The sequence below is a fragment of the Peromyscus maniculatus genome, chromosome 9, assembly GCF_049852395.1.
Source record: "Peromyscus maniculatus bairdii isolate BWxNUB_F1_BW_parent chromosome 9, HU_Pman_BW_mat_3.1, whole genome shotgun sequence".
Lineage (NCBI taxonomy): Eukaryota > Metazoa > Chordata > Mammalia > Rodentia > Cricetidae > Peromyscus > Peromyscus maniculatus.
This window is the reverse complement of record NC_134860.1, coordinates 84,770,143-84,795,717: the sequence shown is the minus strand read 5'-3', so window position 1 is coordinate 84,795,717 and position 25,575 is coordinate 84,770,143. Positions and strand designations below refer to the sequence as shown.

The 25,575-nt window shown below is 40.9% G+C and overlaps 1 protein-coding gene across 3 annotated transcripts in view; it reads left to right on the top strand.

Moving 5' to 3' along the window:
- The window catches only part of Diaph3 (diaphanous related formin 3), a 482,159-nt gene that overhangs the window by 11,613 nt on the left and 444,971 nt on the right, over nucleotides 1–25,575 (top strand). For all 3 annotated transcript variants that reach the window (XM_076545449.1, XM_076545448.1, XM_076545447.1), the window contains exon 2: nucleotides 14,968–15,000. In XM_076545449.1, the coding sequence (XP_076401564.1) occupies nucleotides 14,968–15,000 (33 nt within the window). The remainder of the gene's footprint in view (nucleotides 1–14,967; nucleotides 15,001–25,575) is intronic.

The window sequence follows — 25,575 nt, the reverse complement described above, 5'->3', positions numbered from 1 at the left end:
ATCAGTGGCCTGTATTTCCTTTTGTATAAATTTATTTTGTAAGGACTTTTTTTTTTCCCTCTGAGGCAGCATCTCATGATCTCCAGTAGCCCACCCTGGCCTCTAACTTTATATGTAGCTGGGCTGTGGGAGTTCTAAACTCGTTCAGGGCAAGTTCTGTGTTTCATAGGTCTTCATATTCCAGGCCTGACAAGTGGCTTGCTAGCTGGTTTCAGGTTCTCCATCTGTATCCTGCTTGATTAGTGGATCTAAAAGACACAGGAAGCACAACTGTGGTTATTAATATTGGAACTGGACAGAAGAACTCCAATTGTGTTCCCCTGCTTTATTCAGGCATTTACTTTGCAAAGGTGCAGTCTTTTGGATTTGGTTTAAGTGATTCAGCAATTTAGAGGCTGGAAATAAAAGTATTAGTCAAATTAGGCAAGGACACTTAGTGATAGTTTACTTAATTTCAAACTATCAAAAATATTATCTTGGGATGTGGTTATTTTCATGGCTTCTGCTTTATCCCGAGTCAGAAAGATACATTGGACAGGGATTGTACTCTGTACTAAAGCTTAACTAACACGTAGTGTTGTGTGACACTGTTCGGGGAGACATCAAGGAATGTCTACTCAGCCCAGATAAGGGACTGTTGGACCCCCACGGGGCGCGACCCACAGCTTGAGAACTGGTGCCTTACACCACCCTGCTTCACCTCCTTTTCAACACACTGTGTCTTCCTGAGTTTCTCTTCACGATGGAAAGTTTTCATCTCAGAAGAAATCGCCACATAAACATATTTGAGAAGTAAACCTCAGATACTCATTTCCTTTTTGTTACAGACCTCAGAGAGCAACTTCATCAAACAAAGGAAGAAACTCCCTCACAAGAATGTGTGTTCTTACCAGTGCTGGTCCATTTATAGGAACTACACCTTTCCCTGCAGTTCTTATCCTGGGTGCTCAGTGTTGTTAGTGCTGAATAACCCTCCGATTGGAACTGTGCTCACCCTGTACATTCGATTTTACTCCTCTTTGCCTTTGTCTGTAACTCAGACACTGCCCATCTTCGCTGTCTTTCTAGGTATAACTCTGGTGGTCTGTCGTAGCTGAGGGGCCAGTGGGAAAGGGAATGAGAGCAGCCTGGTTTGTAGTTGACCTTGATCCCATTCTTAGACTGGCCACTTACCAGCTCTGCCAAGTTACTTCTGGGCCACTCAATTTTCTGATCTCTGAGATGGGGCTAATAATGGCTTGTAGGGCAGTTTGGCATATTAGTAATTGCAGTAAGTACGCAAAGTAGTGGCCATAATGATGAAAATGTAGGCTGTGTCATATGGGAACCTAAGGGCAATTTAGCAAGCTTGGATTCTTGGTCTAGGGCCATTTGGCTTAAAGGAATAGGTCACTGTGTGGTGTCTCTTTTAAGCTTAGGAATGGGAATTGTAAGGTCATAGTGCATAGCTCCAGGAATCAAACGAAGGACTGCCAGCCCTCGTGGTGGACTCTAGCCCAGAACTGAAAGTCAGTACCTTCTCACCTCTCTCCCTCACTACCATGTAGTCTAACTTTGTTCTTCACTAGGCATCTGATTCACCATTGTTCCTCTGAATAATGCGCCTCTCACTGCTTTTAACTCACATGGCCAGGTCTGAGGCCTCTCAGTTCCAGGTATGCGTATATGCCCATGGTCAGTGAAAGAGGAGACTGATGTCCATGAGTCTCACAGCTTTACAGAGGAGAGGGGAATTGGACTGACACTGTTTGGGTTTCTATTCTGTCCTGTGTTTAACTGTGGCCAGTGTGAAGGCTGCTGGGTTCACCTTCATGACAGGCATTCTAGGGAAGGGATGGTGTGCACAATGCAAATAAACCAGCAGTTACCCACCATATGCAGATGTATATATGTATACATATACATATACATATACACACACACATATATATCTCCTTAGATTGCTTCCTGACCGTTGAGGTATTAGAAGACTCAATTTCATATAGCTTGCCTAACTGGATCGCTACTCTGGTTTTATATTACAGTCAGCTGGGAGAGTTGACAACCCAGGACAAGCCTCACCTTTGGGTCTTTTGATTTGGTTGGTCTGGGAGATTACTCAGGAGTCTGTATATCAGAGAAGGAAACAGCTTCAGGTGATTCTCATTTGAAGTTGGATTGAATTCTGGAGGGCTTATAAATGCTCCCAGTGTTGTGGAAGGTTAGGGTTATTAAAAATAAAAGATAAGTTATAAGCAGGAAGCTATAAAACAAATAGTGATGAGTGTCTGGAGGGAATTGTAAACAAAAAGGCTGTGGGAAGATGGAGGTAGGTCTTCATCTTTTAATGATAATGAGGATTGGCCCATACTTAGTGTATATATGTGTAGGACCTACTTTATTTTCCTGACATCTCATTCCTCTATCTCTGTTAGCTTCCTGATGCCCCAAAGGTTTCCTGGCCCTAGGGATGGTATTGAGAAAGTCAGACCATTTAGGGTTCTTTGCCTGGAGATCAGATACAACGATACAATGTGGGGGGCCCCCAGCAGCTGAGAAGAGGGACATACATTGACAGCCGGCTGTAAATAAAGTAACCATAACAGAAACCATGCCCCAGAACAGTGGTTCTCAGCCTTCCTAATGCTACAATCCTTTAATGCAGTTCCTCATATTGTGGTGACCCCCAACTATAAAATTATTTTTGTTGCTGCTTCATAACTATAATTTTGCTACTGTTATGAATCATAATGTAAATATCTTTTCCAGTGGCCTTAGGTGACTCTTGTGAAAAGATTGTTTGACCCCCAAAGGTGTCGTTGACCCACAGGTTGAGAACCGCTGCCCTAGAGAGAGGGCCACAAGCTGGCATGCATTTAGCAATAAGGACTGGATTAAAACAGATTAGAGGAATGATTCAAGGACCCCAGATAGGCAAGACTGGTTGCTTTGAGGCCATTCATGAAGGAAGGTGATCTCTGCAAGGGTCTTAGGGAAGGAAGGAAGAAAATGGATTAAGATGCTGTGAACTCTGCATAGCTGTCCCAGGTAAGTCTGCAAAGCCTGGGGGCAGTGCCTCGCTAGGTACAGAGAAGAAAGGGAGGCTCAGGCAGTTAGGGCAGAAGCAGCCTGGACAGAGGGATGGAGCTGGCAGTGTCTCAGAGTGCAGAAAGAATGAAGAGCAGTGGTGGGTCGCCTCACCACATTTGTTAGGATTAGAGCCTGGGTTCTGGCAGCCCTAATCAGTTAGTCCTGGTTACTCATCCTCAATGGGCCAATTAAAGACACAGTTTATACTGCAAGCAGAGAACTCTTGATTTGATGTGGGCACATTAGGAAGAGGAGACAGGAGGCTGGATGACTGCTCCTCTCCAAGTCCACCGTGGTGGTCCAGATATGAGGCTTAGGTTTAAGTTAGGCAGAAGGTATTCGAACGTCTGCTGTCATTGTCAAAGTGTGGCCCTGCCCATCATTGCCTTGGTTCCAGTCCGCCCAGCAAGGTGATCTGACTCTCAGAACTGTGTGAAATCTCAGACTTCCCTCTGGCTTCAGCCTTTTCCTTCCCTCAGCATGAGATACCTGGGCAACTTCCAATTTACTGGGGTGATCCATTATTTCAGAGGGAGCATAAATGCCTCTTTAGGGTATCTTCCTTTCTTCCAGAAAGGTTACAAGATTATGTATAGAATTACTGAGGAGAGGATTAAACTGTTGATGCTTCAGTAATTTGGGGATTGGTGCAGAAGAAAGGTATTAGGGCTGGAGCAGGGACAAATACCAGTTGGTGCTGGGCTTTCTGGAGTCCATAAGGCCAGGACTATCTGTGTAAAGACATAGAGAGAACTTCTTAGAAATACCACGCATAGTAGTCCCAAGGGCTCTTTGGAGTTATGTTTAAATAGTTAAGTATTTTCCCCTTGCCCTCTTTTCTTTAAACAAGCTTGGCTGTTCCTTATGCCCTTTGGACTAATCCTACATTAAAAAAACAGTTTTGTTTACAGAATTAGCTGAGTTTGTCCCAAAATTGCTTTTATTGGCTTTTAGTGTTTGGGGAGTATTTCTAATGTCCTTAGTAAATGACTCTGGAAGCATAACCAAACAACAGTAAATGTCTCTGGCCAAACAAGCCACTGAAAAGGCCCCGAAGTAAATGATTACTTAAGCACAGGACCAGCCTCGCACCATGGAGCTTATGTAATCTGCTGATGTTATTTGACTATTATGTATTATTAATTGATTATATGTGCCACCACAGCCCAGCTGCCCTTTCTTTCTTTCTTTCTTTCTTTCTTTCTTTCTTTCTTTCTTTCTTTCTTTCTTTCTTTCTTTCTTTCTTTCTTTCTTTCTTTCTTTCTTTCCTTCCTCCCTCCCTCCCTCCCTCCCTCCCTCCCTCCCTCCCTCCCTTCCTTCTTTTTAAAAAGATTTATTTATTTATTATGTATACAGTGCTCTGCCTTCATATAGGCCTGCATGCCAGAAGAGGGCACCAGAGGTTGTGAGCCACCATCTGGTTGCTGGGAATTGATCTCTGGACCTCTGGAAGAGCAAACCAGTGCTCTTAACTATTAAGCCGTTTCTCTGGCCCTCATTCTTCATATTGCAGTAGTCAACCCTTTCTTCCTCAATTCAAAGTTCCCTCTGTGGTCACAGCACTGCCTGTCATTTCAGAGTACTCATCACCTTCCAACATCTTCTGTAATTTACTTGTATTTTTTTTTTTTTTTTTTTTTTTTTTTTTTTTTGGTTTTTCGAGACAGGGTTTCTCTGTGTAGCTTTGCGCTTTTCCTGGAGCTCGCTTTGGAGACCAGGCTGGCCTTGAACTCACAGAGATCCGCCTGGCTCTGCCTCCCAAGTGCTGGGATTAAAGGCGTGCGCCACCACCGCCCGGCTACTTGTATTTTTTTTAAATCTGTTTCTCTAATAGAAAATAAGTTCTCCTAGGATAAACAACAGGAAAAAAAAAAGCACTTTATTTATTGCCAAGTACCTTGTTAGAATATAGTAGGGTTTAATAAACATCTTTTATTTTTTCCCTTTTTTTTATTAAGAAATTTTCTATTCCTTTTACATACCAATCACAGATTCCCCCTCCTCCCTCTTTCCACCCCCAGCCTTCCCCCTCCAACCCACCCCTCATTCCCACCTCCTCCAAGTCAAGGTCTCCCATGGGGAGTCAGCAGAGCCTAGTTCATTGAGTTGAGGCAGGTCCAAGCCCCTGCCTCCTGCACCAAGGCTGCACAAGGTGTCACACCTTAGGCACTAGGCTCCAAAAAGCCCACTCATGCACCAGGGACGGGTCCTGATCCCCCTGCCTAGGGGCCCCCCAAATAGTTCAAGCTAAACAAATGTCTCACGTAATAAACATTTACATGAACCAGGACACTCATTCCTTTAGAAGAATGGGTTCTATATTGCAAGCTTTAACTTATTTGTGGCAATACATTTGATTTGACTGCTATGATGTTTGCATGTTATTTGAGAGTATATAATTAGCAGATAGGAACTCTTGTCATTGCACACTGTGTTTAGAGACTCACCCCTTGTTCTGCATTTTGATTAATTTTATTTGTACCATTTTGGTTATAAGGTCCTGGAGAGGGCGTAGGTGCTCCTCACATTTCATGTAATGTCATGTACAAGTTGGCAGCCTATATTGTACGATAGAAACAATCAGTATTATGAGACAAAGTCTCCAAGAATCTTATCTTCTACTTTTTACATTTTGGAATCGTGTTCTCATTTACATTATTGCATTAGCAGGTGGAGTGAATATGTTGATGTTTACCCTAACTTTTCCAAGATGGCATGATGTCGTTTACATTTACAATAAGGAGAAATGATAGATTTCTTTTATATACACCATTAATAAGTGTCATAAAATAGAAAAATAAGCTAAGTCAATATATTATTGTTGCCACAGAAATTGAATTTGTGTCAAAAGGATTTGTGCTTGTGATGTAGTGATTCGTATATTTTTCTTGGAATTAAGTCTCTAGCAGGTGACAACATCAATAATTCACAGAACTAGGAGGTTTTTGAGTTTGGTTAATTTATATATGTGAATTAAAAAACAAATGAATAATGTGCTTAATATATTCTGACACCCTGGAAAATATGCATTAAAAACTCAGCCTATTTAAAAATCTGTGCCTCCATCATTTATTAGACATAGTTTAGATCCCCATTTATTCTTCTACTAATGCATACACATTTTTATTTCTAAAGGAAATAGTCTGTATTTTTGATTCACTGTGAAAAGTATTATCTATAGTAACTTAGAGCTTTCCTTATTGTAAAAATGTGCATTGCATGCAGCTGTGCTAATATGTAAGCTTATGAAAGCCATGCTTCAAATTCCACATCCTGGATATATAAAATCAGCATCAATAAAGTTGAAATTATATTGCACGCAGTTTTAAATGCACCCCCCATTAACCATATTGCAAGCATTTTGCTGTGTGTAGGCATACAGGAAGCTACTGAAGCAGAACATTGAGATATATCTTGTGCTCTCAACTCCCTATCTAACCTCATCTGGCCCCTGTCTTCTCATTAATTACACGAACTATGCTTGTTACCACAAGTTAAGTGATTAACAAGATTACAGTAGGGCAGCTGCCCCCACCCCCCTCATCCTGTCCATCATGTAATGTAACCTAATCAGTGACAAGACTAGGCCGAGGAAAGTAATCTTGGTCCTTTTGACTAGGTGATTAAGATGGGTTTCATTTACCCACAGGTGGGAAGGTAGCCACCTTCCCACCCACCTGACACCTCACTCATCTCCTGTGTAAGCTGTCCCTGAATCAGCTTTCAAAATGATCTCCAGGGATGCTGGTCTCTGCCATCCTCTGATTTCAGCTAGCTTATGATGAAGTTCTTTCCCTGCCACTGCCCTTGCTTCTCGACTGTTGGCCTTCTGCTGTGTGGCCAGGAGAGCAGGGTTTTTGTGTACCAGCACTATGATTTATTCCTCCCCTTGCTTTGGGAAATACTATGTGGATTACCATTTTAGCCATGTAAATTACTATTGCAGTGATGCATACTTGTGTCTAAACCTTTTATCCCCTGTGCTGCTGCTCGGTCTAAATTTCAGTAGAATTCGCAGCTCACAGAGAATGTTCGCGGTGTTTGTCTTACTCAGTTGTTAATGCAATCAGTCTAATCAGATGTCCTCCAGGTGATGCTGGAATATAAGCAAGCTCTTTCTCAGGTGTATGTGAGACAAGACATGGGCTGCCTCTGTTGGCCTCAGGAACGTTCAGTCTAATTGCTGATTTGGACCAGAGCCTAGGAGGCTGAAGAACTACCCCAGGGACTACACAGCTTGGATAAGCTTCGAGGTATTTGGATGCTCTGGAACTTGCTGATTTTCCCCTAGAGCACCTCTTTGCTTTTCATCCTTCCCAGCTGGAAGTGCTCTTGGAATCTCTTAACCTAGAACTGAACCCATTTGGAAAGTGGTCCCGAGACCTGAATAGCCTTTCCCTGGGTGCACCGTGGAACTGCTTTTTGTTTGATAGTATAGATTTAAAGAAAAAGCAGTTGAAAAGAAAACTCTTAAAATAGGTCTTAAAATTGTGTTATTAGAATTAGCTATTGTATTTTGGTTTAGTTTTATCAGAACTTTGAATGAGTTAATTGAGGGAAGAAGAATGGAGTTTTATTTGAATTTTTTAAAAATAACTTCTTAGGTGTGCAGATACAGTGATTATAACATTAGGAAAGAGGTCTAAATAAAAGTTGTTCGTTTGGGCTGTTTTTTTTTTTTGGAGGTGTGGGCCTTCCTAGCAGTGATATGGCAGCCTTTGGCTCATATTGAAAGCTCTGCTGCAACCTCATGAACAGGCATCTTTTGTAGCCTCTTCTGGAGCCTTTTGGATGCTGCCTTCTGAAAGCTGATCTTTCCTCTTTCCACAGAACAGAGATTATGGAAAAGGGAGACATTGGTCCTCTATGTGACAGAATAGAAGCCTGGTTAAGGGATGGTGTGATTGTCTTTCTGAGCCAGTCGGATTACAATGTGAATGAATGATTAAAAGAGACTGCAGAGAAATTCCTAACATCTCCTCTCTGACTTTTTGCCATGCAGACTAAAAACATGTTCCGCAGCCACACAAAGGGCTAGTCAACTTAAAAGTTTTTCTTCATGTTATCAAAGAGCCAGCCTGACTCTTGTCCTAAGGGCCAGGGAAGCGTCAGTGTTATTTTTGGGCCTTTTGAGATGTTAAATCCAGAGACCTTGCAGAAGGATATTTTCACATCTGTTTTGTACTTCTGTGATTGCCTGGGAGATGACCCTGTAGGTGTGTTTAGTGACATGGTTAGAAGTAATGTTTTATTTTCATACTCTTTATAATTGGTGTTAACGTTAAGATAAACACAGCCATGTGGATTAGAAATGTTATTAGGGTAAAGTCCACATTCCTGTTTCTGGTATAAAGGATTAGTCTGGACTTCAAAACAAATGTGAACAACACTAACATGTCCTTTCCAACCACAGATTATGATTAGAAGACTGATCCTTGGGGTTCCCCCTCCAGGAATTACTTTGCTGGGTTAATGGGCTGCTGTTTCATGTTTTGTGAGCCAAATAGTGTTACGTCTGTTTTATTTTTTGCCTAAGCTGTCTCTGGAATGCCAGGATTACAGGCATCTGTCTCCATGCCTATGTCATGGCAGGATTTGGTGTAATCTTCAATATTTGGGTATTAAATAGATTCTTATTTTTAAGATTTACTCCTCCTTTTAAATTATGTGTATATGTATGTGTGTGTGTATCTGTGCAATGTGTGAGTGCAGATGCCCACAGAGTCCAAAAGAAGATGTCATATTCTCTGGAACTGGAGTTTAGGGGTGGTTGCGAGCAACCTGATTGGATACTGGGAGAGCAGTACGCATGCTTAACTGTTGAGCCATCTTTCCAACTCTTAGTAAATGTATTCTTATGAGATTAAATGTACCTTAGCAATCGGACAAACACTTGAAAGAGTGAGAGTTGGTCGTTCATCTTACGTGGCAGACGTGTTTAATTCTCTTGGAGACTGACTGCTACCTGACCCGTATTGATGTCAGAGCCTGTCCTGACTATTCTAGTTCCTTGTTTCTCACTTCTTTGAACGTTTTGTTATTTCTTTCCATATCCTTAATGTGACTAGGTTACAAGTCTTTAAAAGCAAGTCTTATGAAACGTTCAAAGAGGCAGGTTTAGGCAACGTTGGATGATCAGTGCTGGAGCAGAATGTCTCATGTGGGTCTGAGTGGGCTTCCCCATTACCTGAGTACACACTGGACACATGAGTTCCTGAGTGTCATCTTTGACCTTCTGACAAAGGACCTTGGGAGACTGGGGCTTCATAATCTATTTTCTCCTGTGCACACAGACAAGCTGAAAACCAACTGATCTGAAAGTCTAGTTTACGAAAAGTGTACCTGAGTCTAGCTTCTTTGGAGGCATTCTTACAGCTGTGTCCTGAAAAGCTAATGGATTAAATTGTAATGTACAAATGTAAATATTATCATATGTTATATGAAAACAGTAAATTGATCTAGTCCTGTTAGTTTGATACTTTGTGGCTGTCATGTTCTTAAAGACAGCAAGGGGCAGATTATTTGCTATAGTGGCCGCATGTCCTAACAATAAAGACTGCTGAAGTGTGGGAGACCAGCCCCCACACTTATATATCCCAGGAACTCTTGAGGAATGAGGGATAAGAGACTTAGTTAGAAATAGGGAGAGAGAAACAGAAAACACAGGATAGACTTGGGTGGGCCTGGATCCTTATCTACCAGCCCAGAACTTTATTCCAAAGGTCTGTATAGAACAATGCCAAGGGATGGAGCAAAAGACACCCCCTACTCGCCCACTTGCTAGTTACAGTGACCTGGTACCCAGGCCCATGGTCCAATCAACCTCTTATGCAGTCCTGCTGGGTACAGCCACTAGGAAACCTGGTGGCTCCAACACTAAAGTTGGGACTACCGCTTAGAATCTTTTTTCTTTGCACTTGCCTCTGAGGTATGCATAGTGGTGCCATGTATAACTTGTCTCTTTTTGTCATTTTTCTTGTAAGTGGTGATAGGGGGGAACTGTGTCTCTGTTCCTCTTGACGTTCACAGTGTTTAGTGGAATGCTCTGAAAGTTCTAAATCTATCTTTTGACAGCATGCACGGTCTTCAATAAAAGTTTTGATGCTTAAATGGGAGTATGGAGACCTGTGTTCTGTGTTTCTACTGTTTTCAACTCTCTCGGATCCTATGTTCTTTTAAAGAAACTCCTATAAAATCCCCCTTTTTCTCTTTTAATTCCACAGTGACCCTCTTGATCCTTTGTCCGAGGAACTGTCATTAGTAGAAAGCATTGTTACCTATCTGTAAGTCATGCCTCTTACTTTTTAGCAAGTGGAACATAGGACCACAGCAAAAAGGGTGGGATTTTGGCTTAGGAAAAGAGTCTTAATGGCCTTCAGTTACCACTAACCAATTACCAGTGGTCCTGTGTACAGAGCTATGTGTATTTTAGTATCAGTAGTGCTATTCTAGTCCACTGCCATAAAGCATTAAGAACACATCTGAAGCCCCCAAAGTCACATAAATGTCTAAAACAGTATGCTCTTAATTTTTCGTTTACTTTTTTTGGTGTGTAAATATAACTCTAATAATTACTATTGGGTTATTAGTTTTTTAACAGTATTCCTAGTTGCTTCCACTTGATAATCCTTAACTTCCTTCATGGAAAAGATGTAGCCAGTGCTGCTCATGAACTAATCGATGCTTGCAGTTCCCCTGGAAGATGTTAAAGGCCACTGCTGGTGGCCAGGAAGTGTAAGTGCTTCATTTCAAGGTGGCTTGGTTCACCAGCAGCTCCAGTATCAGTATAAGGAAACTATCTTTGTTATACATTCTTTCCCCCTCCCCGCTTAGCACTTAAGGATATTCCCCTTTCATTTCGTGTATACAGAAGTAAGGCCAGAATCCCACAGAGGTCTCTGAGGATTTTGTGCTAGTCCTTCTCTTTTGCTCTCAGCAATTTCAAGTCAGTAGATAGTCTTCATTTTATAAGTGTATATGCCAATTCCACAGGTCTCTAGACAGTGTAAGCTTCATAACGATAAAGCTTGAATTGAATATTAAATTGAGGTCTGGGGAGATGTTTCAGTGGTTAAAAGGCTGCTTGTACAAGTTTGAGAACAGGACTTTGGATCCAGAGAAGACATGCAAGCCATCCTTGTGTTTTTATCTTGATGTGTGGCATGGGCTTGGGGCAGAGACGGGGGAGAATCTCCTGAAGCTCATGGGTAGGTTAGTAGGTGTACATAGTGGTGAAAAAGAGACCCTGCTTCAAATAAGGTGGAGGCTGTCCTGTGTTCACCAAATCCCTGTTGTGGCACACATGTGTCCACATACGCATGTCCTGTGTATAAACATATCACACACACACACACACACACGACAGTCAAGCATCTCATAGAGTTGTCACATGTTACAGCTTTTGTACTTGCTAAGTGGTGCTTTTATGTTTTTCCTTTAGGGTTTGAGCATACTAGGTTTCCTTTAGGTTTTGAGCATTCTCTTCTTATACCTACATCTCTTGAGGTTTCTTTTGCTGTGTTTCCTACCCCTGTTTTATGATTCTGTTTTGATTTATTACATTTTTCTGTGTATAAAATAGTATATATAATAGTATGCTGTATCTGGGTTTATACATACTTATGTCATCTAGGAATAAGGTCAAACTTTGAACAAATTTTTATTTATTTGAACAAAATTTTATTTAAATCACATTGGAAGCCAATATAGTGAGGTAGCTTAAGAAAACAAAACAAACCCAGAACTATGAAAAAGATGGAAAAAGATACCTGCTTTTTACATGAGTGACTGCCCCTTTAAATGAAAGTTGTGAGTACAGGGCATTTATTTATTTCTTTAGGCTTCTTTTGGCAATGTAGCCCAGGCTGGCCTTGATCTTATGGTCCTCTTTCCCATTTCCCAAATGTTGGACTTGTGGTTGTGCGCTAACACATTCAACATATAATTTTAATTTAAAAGGCTGTCCAGTTCTTTGTCTTTAAAGACATATATATGTATTTTTCTTGGATGTTTGCATCTTCTTGATTTTTTTTATCATGTAACTTTCAGTTCTTATTTTATGTCTTCTACTTTGATTTTTTAAAAAAATAAAAACCAAAACACATGTAGTCTCCTGTAGCCCAGGATGCCCTCACATTTGTTATGTATCCTAGGCTAGCTTTAGCCTCCATCTCCCAAGTGTTTGGATTACAGTTGGCACCGACATATTGACTGTTGAGGAATGTTTGTTTACACTGTAAAGGTGTCTCTGCTTAAGGTGATTTCTGATTGGTTTAATAAAGAGCTGCCTGGCCAATAGCTAGGCAGGAGAGAATAGGTAGGACTTCTGGTCAGAGAGAGAGAAACTGGGAAGAGGAATCTATGCTGGGGGATTTCACCAGCAGACTTGGAGCAAGTCATATATGCTGTACTAAGAAGAGGTAACTGAGCCACATGGCAGAATATAGACTAAAAACAAAATATGGTTTAATTAAGTTATAAGAGCAAGTTGTGAAAAAGCCTAAGCTAAGGCCAAACTTTTATAATTAATAATAAGTCTCCAGGTATTATTTGTAGGCTAGCGGTCCAATGATAGTCTATCAAGAAACCTTGTTACAATTGACCTTCTACAGGTTTTAGGTCATAGCTTTATATTTCACTTAAAATTGTCTCTTTTCATTGTTTGCTTAAAAAAAAATCACTTTTATGGTGTTTTCCTGAAACAACTCCTGTTGTTCTTTTTTAATCTTTCTATTGAAGTAAGTAGGTGGCATATTATTCTAAATAGGATTTCAGCTTTATACTTGATTTCTGTGACTTTGCTTTTTAAGAATTAGACCACATGGCATGTTACTCTCAGAACTTGATACATCCCTCTTGTGTCACAGGGTCTTGAAATGACCCCTTTCAGGAGCCAGCTGAGTTGTAATTGGGGTGATACTGTTAGGGTCCTGGAGAAGTCCCACAAAAGACCACCATCCACATATGCAATCAGTAAGAGTGTTTATTATCTTGAGAAAGATTCCAGCATGATGGGGCCGACCATCCTACACAAAGGCAAAATGGTGAAGACCCTGAGAGGGATGTTTGGGCTCCTTTTAAGCACAGCTAAGGGGAGTTCCTAGAGTATCTATCTAGGTCTTTTCAGATATGATTGGCTTAAGCAAGTGGCAATCATATTAATACATTCTAATTGGCTAGGGCTAGTCATGGGCTGGCTTAGGCTATAGCTTTTCCATTTTCCAGCAGGCCTGGACAAATCCCAGTTTTTTTTCTTGTTTGGTTATCACCTTGACCTGCTAATTGTGGCTCTGGCCTGGGCTGGTACCGAAAGTACCAGGTATCCTCATCCTTGCTGTCAGGGGTGTTGGAGATTGATTGTCCTTTGTTCGTGGCCCTTCCTCAGAAACTGCCTGTTCAGTCTCAGGAAACTGAAATTGAGGCCTGATCTCTGACAGAAGACTGAGAGGCCTGTTATGGCATCTGCTCGCTCGGTTGGTCGGTCCTCTCAACACCTCCCATTGTAGAATAGCAAGTAGATGTTTGACCAAAGTCAATGTGTATAAACCCGTTCTTTCGGAAGGTATACATATGGCAGGTAGGTTTTGCACCTTCTTTGAGAACTGTGTACCTTTGGTATTAAATTGTAGTATCCATCTCTTGAATGACATTGTAAACTTTCCAGTCTTAAATCATGTTTTATAGCCCAAGATTTTAAACAGTAGTATACAGTTCAGCATTATTACTTCTTATTCTTAGGTCCAAGTTAGCTATTTTAATTTAGCAGACAGTTGAGTCTGGAACTTGGTGGAGTGGTCAGGCATGCTCATTAACATGACCACCTTCTCTTGGTAGACACAGTTTACTTCTGATTCTTTCAGTTATGTTTTTCTTTTCATTTTGAAGGGACATGTTGGTGAAGGCAGAGACTAGGGAGAACTATTTACATGGACAGATTTTTAGTGGAGATCATCATTATGGTAAAGCAAGGATCATGAAGCTGTTTTAGTAGATAAAAATGAGTACAGTTTTGTTCTGTTCACTAAATGTTGAATTTAACTGTATACCACGTATGTGTTGGATGGCAGCTGTTAGCACATGTTCTTTTCTGAGCGTAAATGAATAGATCTGGTTTCTTGTTTAGAAATGTTTGACCCTTTCTGTCTTTGAAAGCTCTAATGCTCCAATGAATAAGGAAGGAGAAGTGGAAATTGAATACAGCTACCTGAATACAAATTGCTGCCCTGCCCTTGATTCCTAAAACAGATAATTTTCTTTCTAAATACTTGTTTCTTTTGAACTATGCTTTGTGGGAAACTAATTTATTCATTTTCTAAAGTGGCCTTGTTTGTCTAGTAAGGAAATCAGCAAAAGAGGTCTCAAATAAGCTAGCAATGAAATTGAAAAGTGTCTACCATCACCACTGGTGATAAATCAAAGTGATGTTAAAGATGCAGATAATCATTCCAGTACATTCTTCATCGTTACTAGAATTATTTAAGTTCATTAAGCCAGCAAAGTACTTCATTATCTATTATGCTGCATACTAATGGTGAATTTAAAGTTTCAGTGTTTTATAATACAATTTTTTTTCTGAAAGTTATATTTAAATCTTTGTATCATTATGCTGTATGTCTAGATATTGAATTGATAATATGTTTATTGTATCCCAGTTAGGTTTCTGGGTTGTTAGTCTCATAAAACAAAGGACTTTTAGTAAATATTTAAAACTATTGCATACAGGATAACTTTTGTCTATCTTCTAAATAAATAGATTGAGACAATATATAATACATTTTTATTGTACTGTCAGGAATTTAATTACCTTCAAATTAGCATTGTAGAATGTACTCATTAACTAAAATAAAAAAAAGAGCTATATAAATTACTAACTGATTTTTTTCTCTCTTACATTTGCAGCATTTAAATATTAGGACACTGACAGATGATATGGTAAGGCTATCCTCAACTTTTCCTTTGTTATGCATTTTAACTAACCATGTACTGTCCTTGACATGCTATACTAACATCTTTGAAAATGCTAAAACCAGCAAGTGCTAGAAATATGTTTATAGTGCTAAAACTAGGGCTAGAACTGGTAAAATACATTAAATTGTTGCTTGTAGGCTGTGAAAAGGAATAGTCAATATGTTAATATAAAAATTTTGTTTAATTACAAATTGTTAGTCAACTTTGAATCATTTAAATCAGCTCTCATTCTTTGAGGGTGAATTGCATACTTTAAAAAAAGGTAGGAAAAGCAGCTAAAGACAAGGAGGCTTGTCAGGAAAATGTAGCTGCTAATTAAAGTAAGCGAGATTGAAATGCCATGCATGTATTTTAGATATTCTGTTTAAAAATGAGGACCAGGCATACTTTACATTCATGTATTAGGGCTCCTTCTAAGTAATTAATGCCTTGGTTGTGTAGTCAAATAATCCTTGAGAAATACACTTTTGATACACATATACACTAGTTATCTCATGATTAATGATCAAGGAATGACAACAGTACCAGCAACAACAACAACAAAAAAAAAAAAAAAAAAAGAAAAAAGAAAAGAAAAAAACCAAACCAAACAAACCAGGGCACACCTGCGAGGAAAAAGCTCAGTACCTCACTGGCCAGTTTTGGTATTCAACAGCTCGGATACCAAACACAAAAAGCATAGTGCTTAGGCATAGTAAGCAGTCAACATGTTCACCACCTTAAGGATCCAGAGTGCTTGCTTTGGCATCTGGATAATAAGGTAGATGTGTAAAAATGAAAGAGACATAGATATTGACATGAATGATTTTAAAAAACTGAAGTAGGGTGTTTGTGGGAGTCTGCTGGAGTCCAGCTCCAACCTGTTCTCACCTTTCGATGGGTTCTTGGGTGGAGGAGAGAGGAATGAGGAAATATTAGGTAGAAAGATAGAGACGATAAGAAAGACAGAGACATAGGATAGCTTTGGGAGGGCCCTGGGTCACTACCTAGCTGCCCAGAGTCTTATTTAAAAGGGCCTTTTATAATATGCCAAGGGGAGAGCAAAAGACCTCCCCCTTGCAAGATCAAAGTACACTGTACAGCCAAGTGTAGACACTTCCAAACACCTGGTAAACACGCCCCTGGCCAAATCGTCCTATTATGCAGCCCTGCTGGGTAAAGCAAAATCAGATTCTCTGACCTTGAGTAAGGTGTCACTAGGAAGCCTCTGTGGGCCACCACTGGTGTTGATATAGTTTCCTGAGTAGTATCTAAGAAAAGCATTTTTTATTAAAAAGAAAAGTATTTATGTGAATTTTTTTTCAGTAACATTGTGCATAGTCAGGAGTCATCAAACACCAGGCAGATATCCCTGAAACCCAGGCTAGCCTGGTCTAACTGTGGACTTCCAGTTCAGTTCCTACCTGAAGTAACATGGTGAGGAATAGAAGAAGACACCTGAAGTTGACCTTTGACCTCCACAATGTGTGCACCCGTGCACATGCACATGGACACAGAGTTAGATTATTTCATCTTCTTGTAAATATCAAAGAATAAGCCTAGATAAACATCGGGGCTGTGCAGTATGCCATTCTGTATGCATTCCATCATTGACTGTCACATCAGATGGAGCATGGCTAGCCTAGTGTTTAGAAAACGACATTGACACGGAGCACTGACGTAGGTTACACAGTTTCTTCTCCCCCTGCCATGGAGATGTTTTTATTTTACAGTTGAGGACACTGAGGCAGAGATAGGTTTAGCAGCTTATCCAAAGAGGCCTGCTATGCTGTAAGTGTCCTTTGGTTCTTGGCCCTTTGGTTTTTGCTTGTCTGTCTTCTTCCTCTGCCCACGCCCCTCTTTTGGTTTTTGTGAGAACTGAACCCAGGATCTAATGCTTACTAGATAAGCATGCTAACCACCAAGGTGCCTACTCAGTCTCCAGAAATGAATGGCTTCTTAAAGTCAGTGCTAAAACCAACTGTAATCTTTATGTTTTATGTTTTGATTTTATGAGAATGTACTGTGCTGTAATAGCTTTATTGAGATACAATTTACATAACATTCATTTCACTCACTAAAAATTTATAATTAAGTGGTTTTTAGAATATTCACAAAAATTGCTCACCACTATAGTCCATTTTAGAACATTTCCAGGATCTTCAAAAGAAAGCTTTGTGCCTGTTAATACTGCCCATTTCCCTTCAGCTCACCCAACTCTGGGTAACCACCAGTCGACTCTATAATTGGTCTATTTTTGATATTTCGAATAATTGGAAGAGTCTTTTGTAATTTTTAGCTAAAAACAAATGACTTTCGTTATTTAGGATAATATTTTCAAGGTTCATTCATAATGTTTTATGTTTAGTTACAAAACATATTAGAATGAAAATTTTATAACATGGTTAAAGAGATGGCTCAGTTGTCAGTTGCCTGCTACATAAGCACGCGGACCCAGGCGACTCCCAGCACCTATGTCAAAAGCTTTGAGTGCTGCCTCAGCAGAGAAAAGCAGATGTGCTTAAAAGTCATTGGCCAGTCAGCCTTGCCTAATTAGTGAGCTCCAGGCTTGGTGATAGACTCTGTCTCGAAAAATAAAGTGGAGAGTATAGAGGCAGACACCTGGAGTTCATTTCTGGCCTTTACCTGGATGCGTATGCGCGCGCATGCGCACGTGTGCGCGCGTGCGCGCGCGCGCGCGCGCGCGCACACACACACACACACACACACACAAATGTGCATGTATTCTTGTACAGACACACATAACAAGCACAGCCCTCACAGGAACAAGTACACACACTCACACACACACACACACACCCTGATGTTTTAAGGAAGTTTATAATTTTGTGTTGGGCTGCTTTTACATGTCTTTAGATGTGGTCAACTGTAGGTGTTGGACATGACACAGCCTTCCTTAAATCATATGTTCTATATTTTTTAGATTTATTAATACTTTATACACAGTGTATTTTTCTTTCTGATGCTGCCCTTTCATTATATGTCCATCCTTGCACACTCGAATGCCACAGTTACTTCAGTTTAGAAACAGTCATGGAGTGACTTGAATAGGCATTCTAGAAAACATCCTTGGTGTCTGCTGTGTAAATGGGTGAAAACTTTCCTAGTTTTCTCCTTCCTGCTCCCATTCCTTGCTTCTACTTCTGTCCTTATGCCTGGGTTGGCAAGATCAAAATATTTGGTAGCTAAGTTTATCTTTACCACTGTATTATTTCCTGTTCTCACCAGTTTAAACCTTTGGAAGGTAGAGACAGTGAGACAATATGTGTGTCATACATTTTGTAGCACCTGATATGTTTTCTTTTATAGAATAATTGTTTTTTCTTTTCGACAGAGTCTCACTTGGTAGCTTAGGCTGGCCTAGAAGTCACTGATCCCAAACTCATAGCAATCTACCTGCCTTAGCCTCCTGAGCGCTGATAATATTACAGACATGAGCTACCATGGCCTAACTCTGTAGCAAGTGTTAAAATCTGATGTTGTCTTTTTCCTTGTTCTCCCTCTGTGTTCTTGATCCAGCTGGGATCTCCCGCTCCCCTAAGCTCTCTTTCCCCTGACCCTTGCCCTTCATTACCTCCCCTCACGTCCAGTTTGTTCATGTAGATCTCATCCATTTCTCTGTCGTTGGTCAAACCCTGCTCTGGATAAGTGAGACAGTCGATTAGCTTGAACTATTTAGGACGCCCCCAGGCAGTGAAACCAGGACCTGTCCTTAGTACATGAGCTGGCTGTTTGGAACCTAGGGACTATGCTGGGACACTTTGCTTAGCCTTGATACAGGGAGGAGGGGACTGGACCTGCCTCAACTGAATCTACCTGGCCGAGCTGAATCCCCAGGGGAGTCGTTGTCTTGGAGGAGATGGGAATGGGGGCTGAATTGGGAGGAGGGCGGGGGGAATGGAAGGAGGGAGGACAGGGTAATCCATGGCTTATGTGTAAAATTATAAATTAATTATAAAATTAAAAAAAAATAAAAAAAAAATCTGATGTTGAGGACCGCCTCAGTTGTTCTGACGATGGCCTGGCTGGTCACCATTGCCTTTTGTCTTGGCTGTGCACATGGCTGTCTCCTGGCTGTCTAGCTGATCTCTTCACTTGGACGTCCTGATCAGGATTCTCCTTGGCACTCTCCTTTTCTGATTTTTGTTTTGTCTCCTGGGCAGGCCAGGATGGCAGTCCTGAGAAGGATCACTGGGTAGACTGATTGGGCAGCTAGCTCCAGTCATTGTCTTTGAGGTGGAGAGTAAGCATGACTGTCTGGAACAGGAGATTAGATTCTTCTGCATTGGTGATGGGACCAGGGAAAGAGCAGTACTTGGAGTCCTGAGACTTTCCCTCCTGCATCGCTCTGTGGCACTGATAAGCCAAGCATTTGCTCGATCGCTTATTTCTAAATCGGGGCTTGTTATATCTTCTCTCCTTTCTCTGAGGGTTCTGGTGGGCTCCATGTAGTCTGCAGCACATTGAAGTGCTGCGCTCAGCTCTGTCCTTTTAGTCCCTTTTTGTCTCTTTTATAATTGTCTCCTGGTGTGCACTGTGCCACATTTGCTGCTGGGCTGTACAGGGGACGTGCATCACACGATGGTTGAGCTGTGATGAGGGAATGGGTGCCTGGATATTTTGAGGCCTCTTTAAAGGGAGGGAGCCTGGCGTGTTAGAGCTCAGGGAAGCATTGCTGCTGATGCTTTGATACAATGTTGGCAGGATATTTGTAATTACGCTTTGACTTCTCCAAAGCATATATGCTCCATGTGTGCTTTAATGGAGAATTTCTTAATCTGAATAGCTGTTTTAGGGTAGAACATGAGAAAGGTCAGAGGAATAGCGTTTTTCTGTGGTCATACATTTAAGCAACAGTGTCTTAGAAACATTGACACTGGAGCAGCATGAATGTTAGAAACCCATCCCTTTGGCTGGGGAGATGGCTCGGGGGATAAAGTGGGTGCTGTGCAAGCAAGAGGATCCCACTTTAGATCTCCAGCACCCTAAAAGCTGCGTGAGGTAGTGCAAGTCTATGTAACGTTTGTGCTAGGGATGCAGAAGTAGGGTATGTGGGTGGAAACAGGTAAGTCGTCCCCCCCCCCCTTTAAATAAGATGGAGAAATAGGGGAAAACACCTCACCTCAATTGCTGGCCTCCACATGCCTTTGCATGGGTGAGTGTACCTGCATAAATTCATGTGCCACACCCCTCTCCTATACATGAAGAAAATAAAGAAACTTATCTCTTTAGGTTGCTCTGTTAAAGGCTGGCAAGGATGCTTCTCATTTCAGGGTTATTTTGTGAGTTATCAGAATTGAATTTGGCAGGAAGTAGTCTTGTTACAGGAACAAAGCATTCTTAAAGCATTGGTTTCCCTTCCGTAGACTTTGAGCAGTGCCCTTTTAGAACAGATCTGAACATTTGCCACACTTAAGAGAGCAGATCAGGGTGCTGAAGTAATGAAGGGTGCATCACTGTTTCCTTGTGTAGACCTGGGTCTGTAAAGTTTTCCTCAGAAGTAAGAAGGAAGAGGGAGGAGACAAGGACAGAAGGTGATGGGTATGTAAGGGCAAGTAGGGAGAATGGACGTATGCTTCATGCTGAATTATCACCCCAAATGTCCTTTCCACTGAGTACTTTTGGAGTTTAGGGATAGCTTTTCCCTTGTTTCTCACAACCATTTTCAGCATTTCTACTGGACTCCTTATTTCTTTTATGTCACTGCATAAAGAAAGGCATTTAATCATTTTTTTCCGTTACCCATTTTTGAGTATAGCAATGGTTTTCAAACGTTTTATTTGACTAGGACCCATGGTAAGATGTAACATTTGCTTTTGTGCCTCAGTCCACATAAACCTGCAAGCTGATTCTCAATTGAAACCACAGTTTTTATAACCAGTATGTGATGTTTCTAAGCATAATGAACTCTGATCTTTTCCTCTCCATTTCTTTCCACTTTTCTTCACTCTTCTCCATTACTTAAGAAATAGAATGGTGATCTAATCCACTAAGTGGATTTGATGACCCACAAATAACAGCTAGAGCTAGAAAACAAACACTGGCATGCAGAGACACTAGAGGAAGTCATGGGGCCTTTCCATTAGTGTCTGTTCTTTGTTGCCTGGAGTTTCATGAGGGGAGCTAGGTTAGAATAACAGCTCTGTCACCAGTTAGTGGTGCCAGTTTGTGTAAGCAATTAGCTTTTAAGATTTGATGTCATTGTTTATAGATATTTTTCAAGGGACAATTAAGTAAAGGTAGTTGGCAAGCCATGCAATTATAAAAGATGAGGAACTTGCATGCTTCAGCTTGATGCATGACATATACATAGTAAGTTATTCTAGTTATAAGGTTAAAGCCTGAAATTTGAAAGTATTTATAATTATGTGTATAGTACAGTCATAGTACGAAACATTTTTGTACCCACAAGATTCCCTCTGTGCTCATTTGTGGCCAGTGTTCTTCCTCCTATCACAGGCTTTGACAAACACTTTTCAGAGCTCTGAACTACAGTTCAGGTTGAGAATTAATACAATAGTCTCACAGTATGTCAGATGGGATCTAGCTTATTATTTTGTTGATACTAAAGCATAATTAGTTTTTCCAAGTTTGGGGTTCCTTTGTAAATAAGTCACATTGAGCATTTGCTTATATGGACATACACTTACACATTTTTATTTTTTGGGTGAGGCTCTCATGTTCTAATTTTATGCTTAACCTTAAAACAAATTAACAGTTTTCCTTGATTACTGATGATGTTGACTGTCTTTGTGTGTGCTTATTTCTCATTGTTGTTTGCAATATCTATTACTAAATGACGAACTAGTCAAGTAATCTACTTCAGTGAGTCTTGGTAGTTTATCTTTCAAGTGAGTTCTTCTTAAAACTTCATTTATGTTGTTGAATTTACGGAGTTAACATTGTTTATGGTATTTTCTTATCCTTTTAATGTAGGCTGTATTGATGCCCTTGCCCAAAGATGATAGTGATTTGTGTCCTCTGCTTTTTTTTCCTTGTTTTGTTGAAGTGCGTCAATGTTACTGATTATTGAAAGAACCAGTGTTTCTTCCCAGTGACTACATTTTTTGTTTACTTGTATCATATATTAGTTTTTTTTCTGCCTCTCGTTTTATCTAATGTATTGTTTCTTAAGGAAGAGCCTAAGATACTAGTTGCTCACATAGGAACCTTATGCTTTAAGCTTCTATCTGACGAAGGTGTTAGTGTCTCTCAACTGACTGGTTACTTTTCAACGGGTGTCACATTCTAGACACCTGGAAAGAAGGACCTACATTTGAGCAGTTGCCTCCATCGGATTGTCCTGTGGGCAGGTCTCTGGGGGCATTTTTGTTGATTAATGACTGATATGGGGAGGCCCAGCCCATGTGAGTGTTGTTACTCCTGGGCAGATAGCTGGTCCTGAGTATAAGAAAGCAAGTTGAGCAAACCAGTGAGCGGCACTCCTCCATGGCCTCTGCTTCTGTTCCTGCCTCCAGAGTCCTGCCTTGGCTTCCCTCTGTGGTGGACTGTTACTGTTTGGCCAGGTAAACTCTTCTCTTCCCTAAGTGTCTGTGGGTTGGTTTTATCACAGCAACAGAAAAGCTAACTAGAACATTTAGTTGGAAACATTTTTACTTCCCAATTGACATTTTCTTTGACCTGTGTTTGTATTTGTAGTTACGTATTGTTTACATCTCAAATGATTGGGATTTTCCTCACATCTTCATCCAGTTTGTAACTTTCTTGGACAGGCTATAGAGTGGGTGGTTTCCACCCTCAGTAGGTTTTGCTTTATGCCTCACATTTTGCACTGTCTTGGTGACTAGTCTGAGTGTAATTCTGTCTCTGCTTCAGAGTCTAGACAGTAAATATATCCTGAGAGGTCATGTTGTTCCTGTGTTCTTCATCCTTGGTTTCTCTGCCGCCTTTTTCTAACATTTTTGGGTTTTGTTTATTCCTTTTTTCATTTCTGTCATTTTACTTCATGTGTTTTAGAGCTTTGCAGGTAAGAGCATGTTGTTGTCCCTTCATATGCATGAGGATTGCTTCCAAGACACCACACAGATCCCACATCTACAGTGTTCAGTTATTTGTGTAGAGCCTATGCACATCTACCTATATTCTTTAGCAAAAGGACACCAGGAGAAAATGAAAACCATGGTTTTCCTCCTTCATGGCCTCCCCACTTTTCTGGTCAGAGCTGAGCCCAAGGACCTGGGAGGGAGGGATGTCAAGGGTATGCTGGGTAACTTGTCCATAGGATCAGGATGCAGGTGTGTGGCCTCCCTTCATGTCCACAGGGTACAGACATCTCTGCAAACACAACTCAGGTAGAAACAAGGATATCATTTTCCCTTTTCGAATATCAAAGTTCAAAGGCCAAGCTCAGTGAGAAGCCTGAGCACTGGGTCTTCCCTCCTGGCTGTGACCCCAGCTCTTCCCAGTGTAAATTCTTTGCTGTAGTGGGTTGCCATTCCAGATTAGATCTGGAAGTTCCAACCCCCATTGAGACTCTGGCAACTGTATTGCTGGCCTGAAACAATTTTACAGAAACGAAACTTGTAGTTTTATGCAAGTTTTAATCCACAGCTATTTGACTATAGAGGGCTGACCATGCAATATTACCATAGTTGTGATTTGGTAAGCATTATGAAATGACCTTTTAAAATTCCTAGTATTAGTCATTTATTTTTATTCCTTGCAAATTTACTGGGTTTATCAACCTTACTTGATGTAATTGTTACTTTCCTTTTTGAAGAACAGAGATTTCTTGTCCTCGGTGAGACCAGATTTCTCAGTTTCATACTTCTCTGACCTTTCCTTTTTTATTTCTATTGTGTGTGTGTGTTTTGTCTTCCTGTCTTCAACTATTATTTCTCCAGTTTCTTTCCTGCAGACCCTGTTCTTCTCTCTATGTGGTGCCTTACTTGGATGATCACCTCTGAAGATTCCAACTACCATTGATACCTCTGACCTTTCCTCCAGTTGAGACATATTAATGCATTGGCCTACTGGATACCTTCATGTGTGTGTCCCATTTACTCTAGGAACTAATGCCCTCTGCTAAGCCCTTCACTTACATCCAACATTTGTTTTTATTCTCACATTCTCTTAGAAGGTAGCTTTACCTTTCTGGTGTTTCTTTTTGATTATTTCTTGACTCTTGAAATCCCTTCTGTCAGTGTCCTCATTTTTATTTGTTTGGATTCTTTAACTGCGTCCTCTTTGTCCCCAAGAAACTATGGTCTTGCACAGCAACCAGAGTTATCTATTTGTATTGAGTTGCTGATGATATTATATTCCATTTGAGATTTTTTATTTGGGGCTGTTATCTATAGATTGTTCCTTAGCATTTTTTTAAATTAAAATAATTTTTTTCATATAGTATATTCTGATCGCTGTTTCCCATTCCCATATCTTCCCCACCTTCTCACCCATCCAACTCCATGCTTTCTTCCTCTTTCTCTTTAGAAAACAAATGGGTCAAAAAAAAACAAACAAACCAGAATAATGCAAAGCAAAAAAACAGGAGAAAAAACAAAACAACGAAAAATCACATTTAATACATACACATACACACCCATAAAAAGACAAAACCAGAAACCATAATAGATAAGCAAAACCAAAGCATTATGTGACAAAATGTCTCCATAAATACCATTGTGTTGGCCATCTACTACTGGGCATGGGGCCTGTCCTTAAGTGTGGTTTGTATATGCCCTGAGACTCCATCAGAGAGAACTGGGTTTTTCTTTCTGAACGGTTGCCATTAGAGATAGCTAGCTTCAGGGTTAGAAATGAGAACTCACGTCTACTTCTCCTCTCAGTGCTTGCTTAGACTCCATCTGGCTTTGAGCTGTGCCGGCTGCCACAGTCTCAGTGAGTTCGAATGTCTGTCATGTTGTATATTGAGGATGCGGTTTGCTTGCTGTCCTCCACCCTCACTGGCTCTTAGTCTTCCTGCCTCCTCTTCTGCAGCGTTCCCAGAGCCCTGAGAGGGTCAGGGGTTTGGTGAAGACATTCCCATTTAGGACTGAGTGTTCCAGAGTCTCTGCACATTTTCAAGTTGTGGATTCTGTGGCATCTCTAGGGAATGGGGATGGCTTGTGAGGAGAGGCCCCTGCAGGTGATCTGCTGTGTGACTGGAGCAAGTGTAGGAGGGAGAGTGAACATCCTTCCCTGATTCCCAGCCAGGGAGTCCATGCGGTTCCCAGGTAGAGAGTATTGCAGGGGACAGGTGCTTGACCCAGAGACGGGGGTGCTGATAGAGGAAAGCTGGGCCCACAGAAACAGTTGGCAGAGTCCCCAGGGCATGGAGGTAGGGTGGCAGGGCCCTGCAAGATGGCTGCTTTGGGGCTGGGGATGAGGCGCCTTCCTTAGCCTTTACACATGTCTTAGAAGGCTTCTGTGGTAGGATCCCCCAATCCCTCTTTTAACTTAGCCTCAGCTAATATGTGGTTCTTCAAGGAGTAGAAATATTACTTAGGGAATATAGTAACTGGCTGTGAGCTTCTGTTAGGGGCTGAGAGCTAGCTCTTCAGTAGAATACATGTCCCC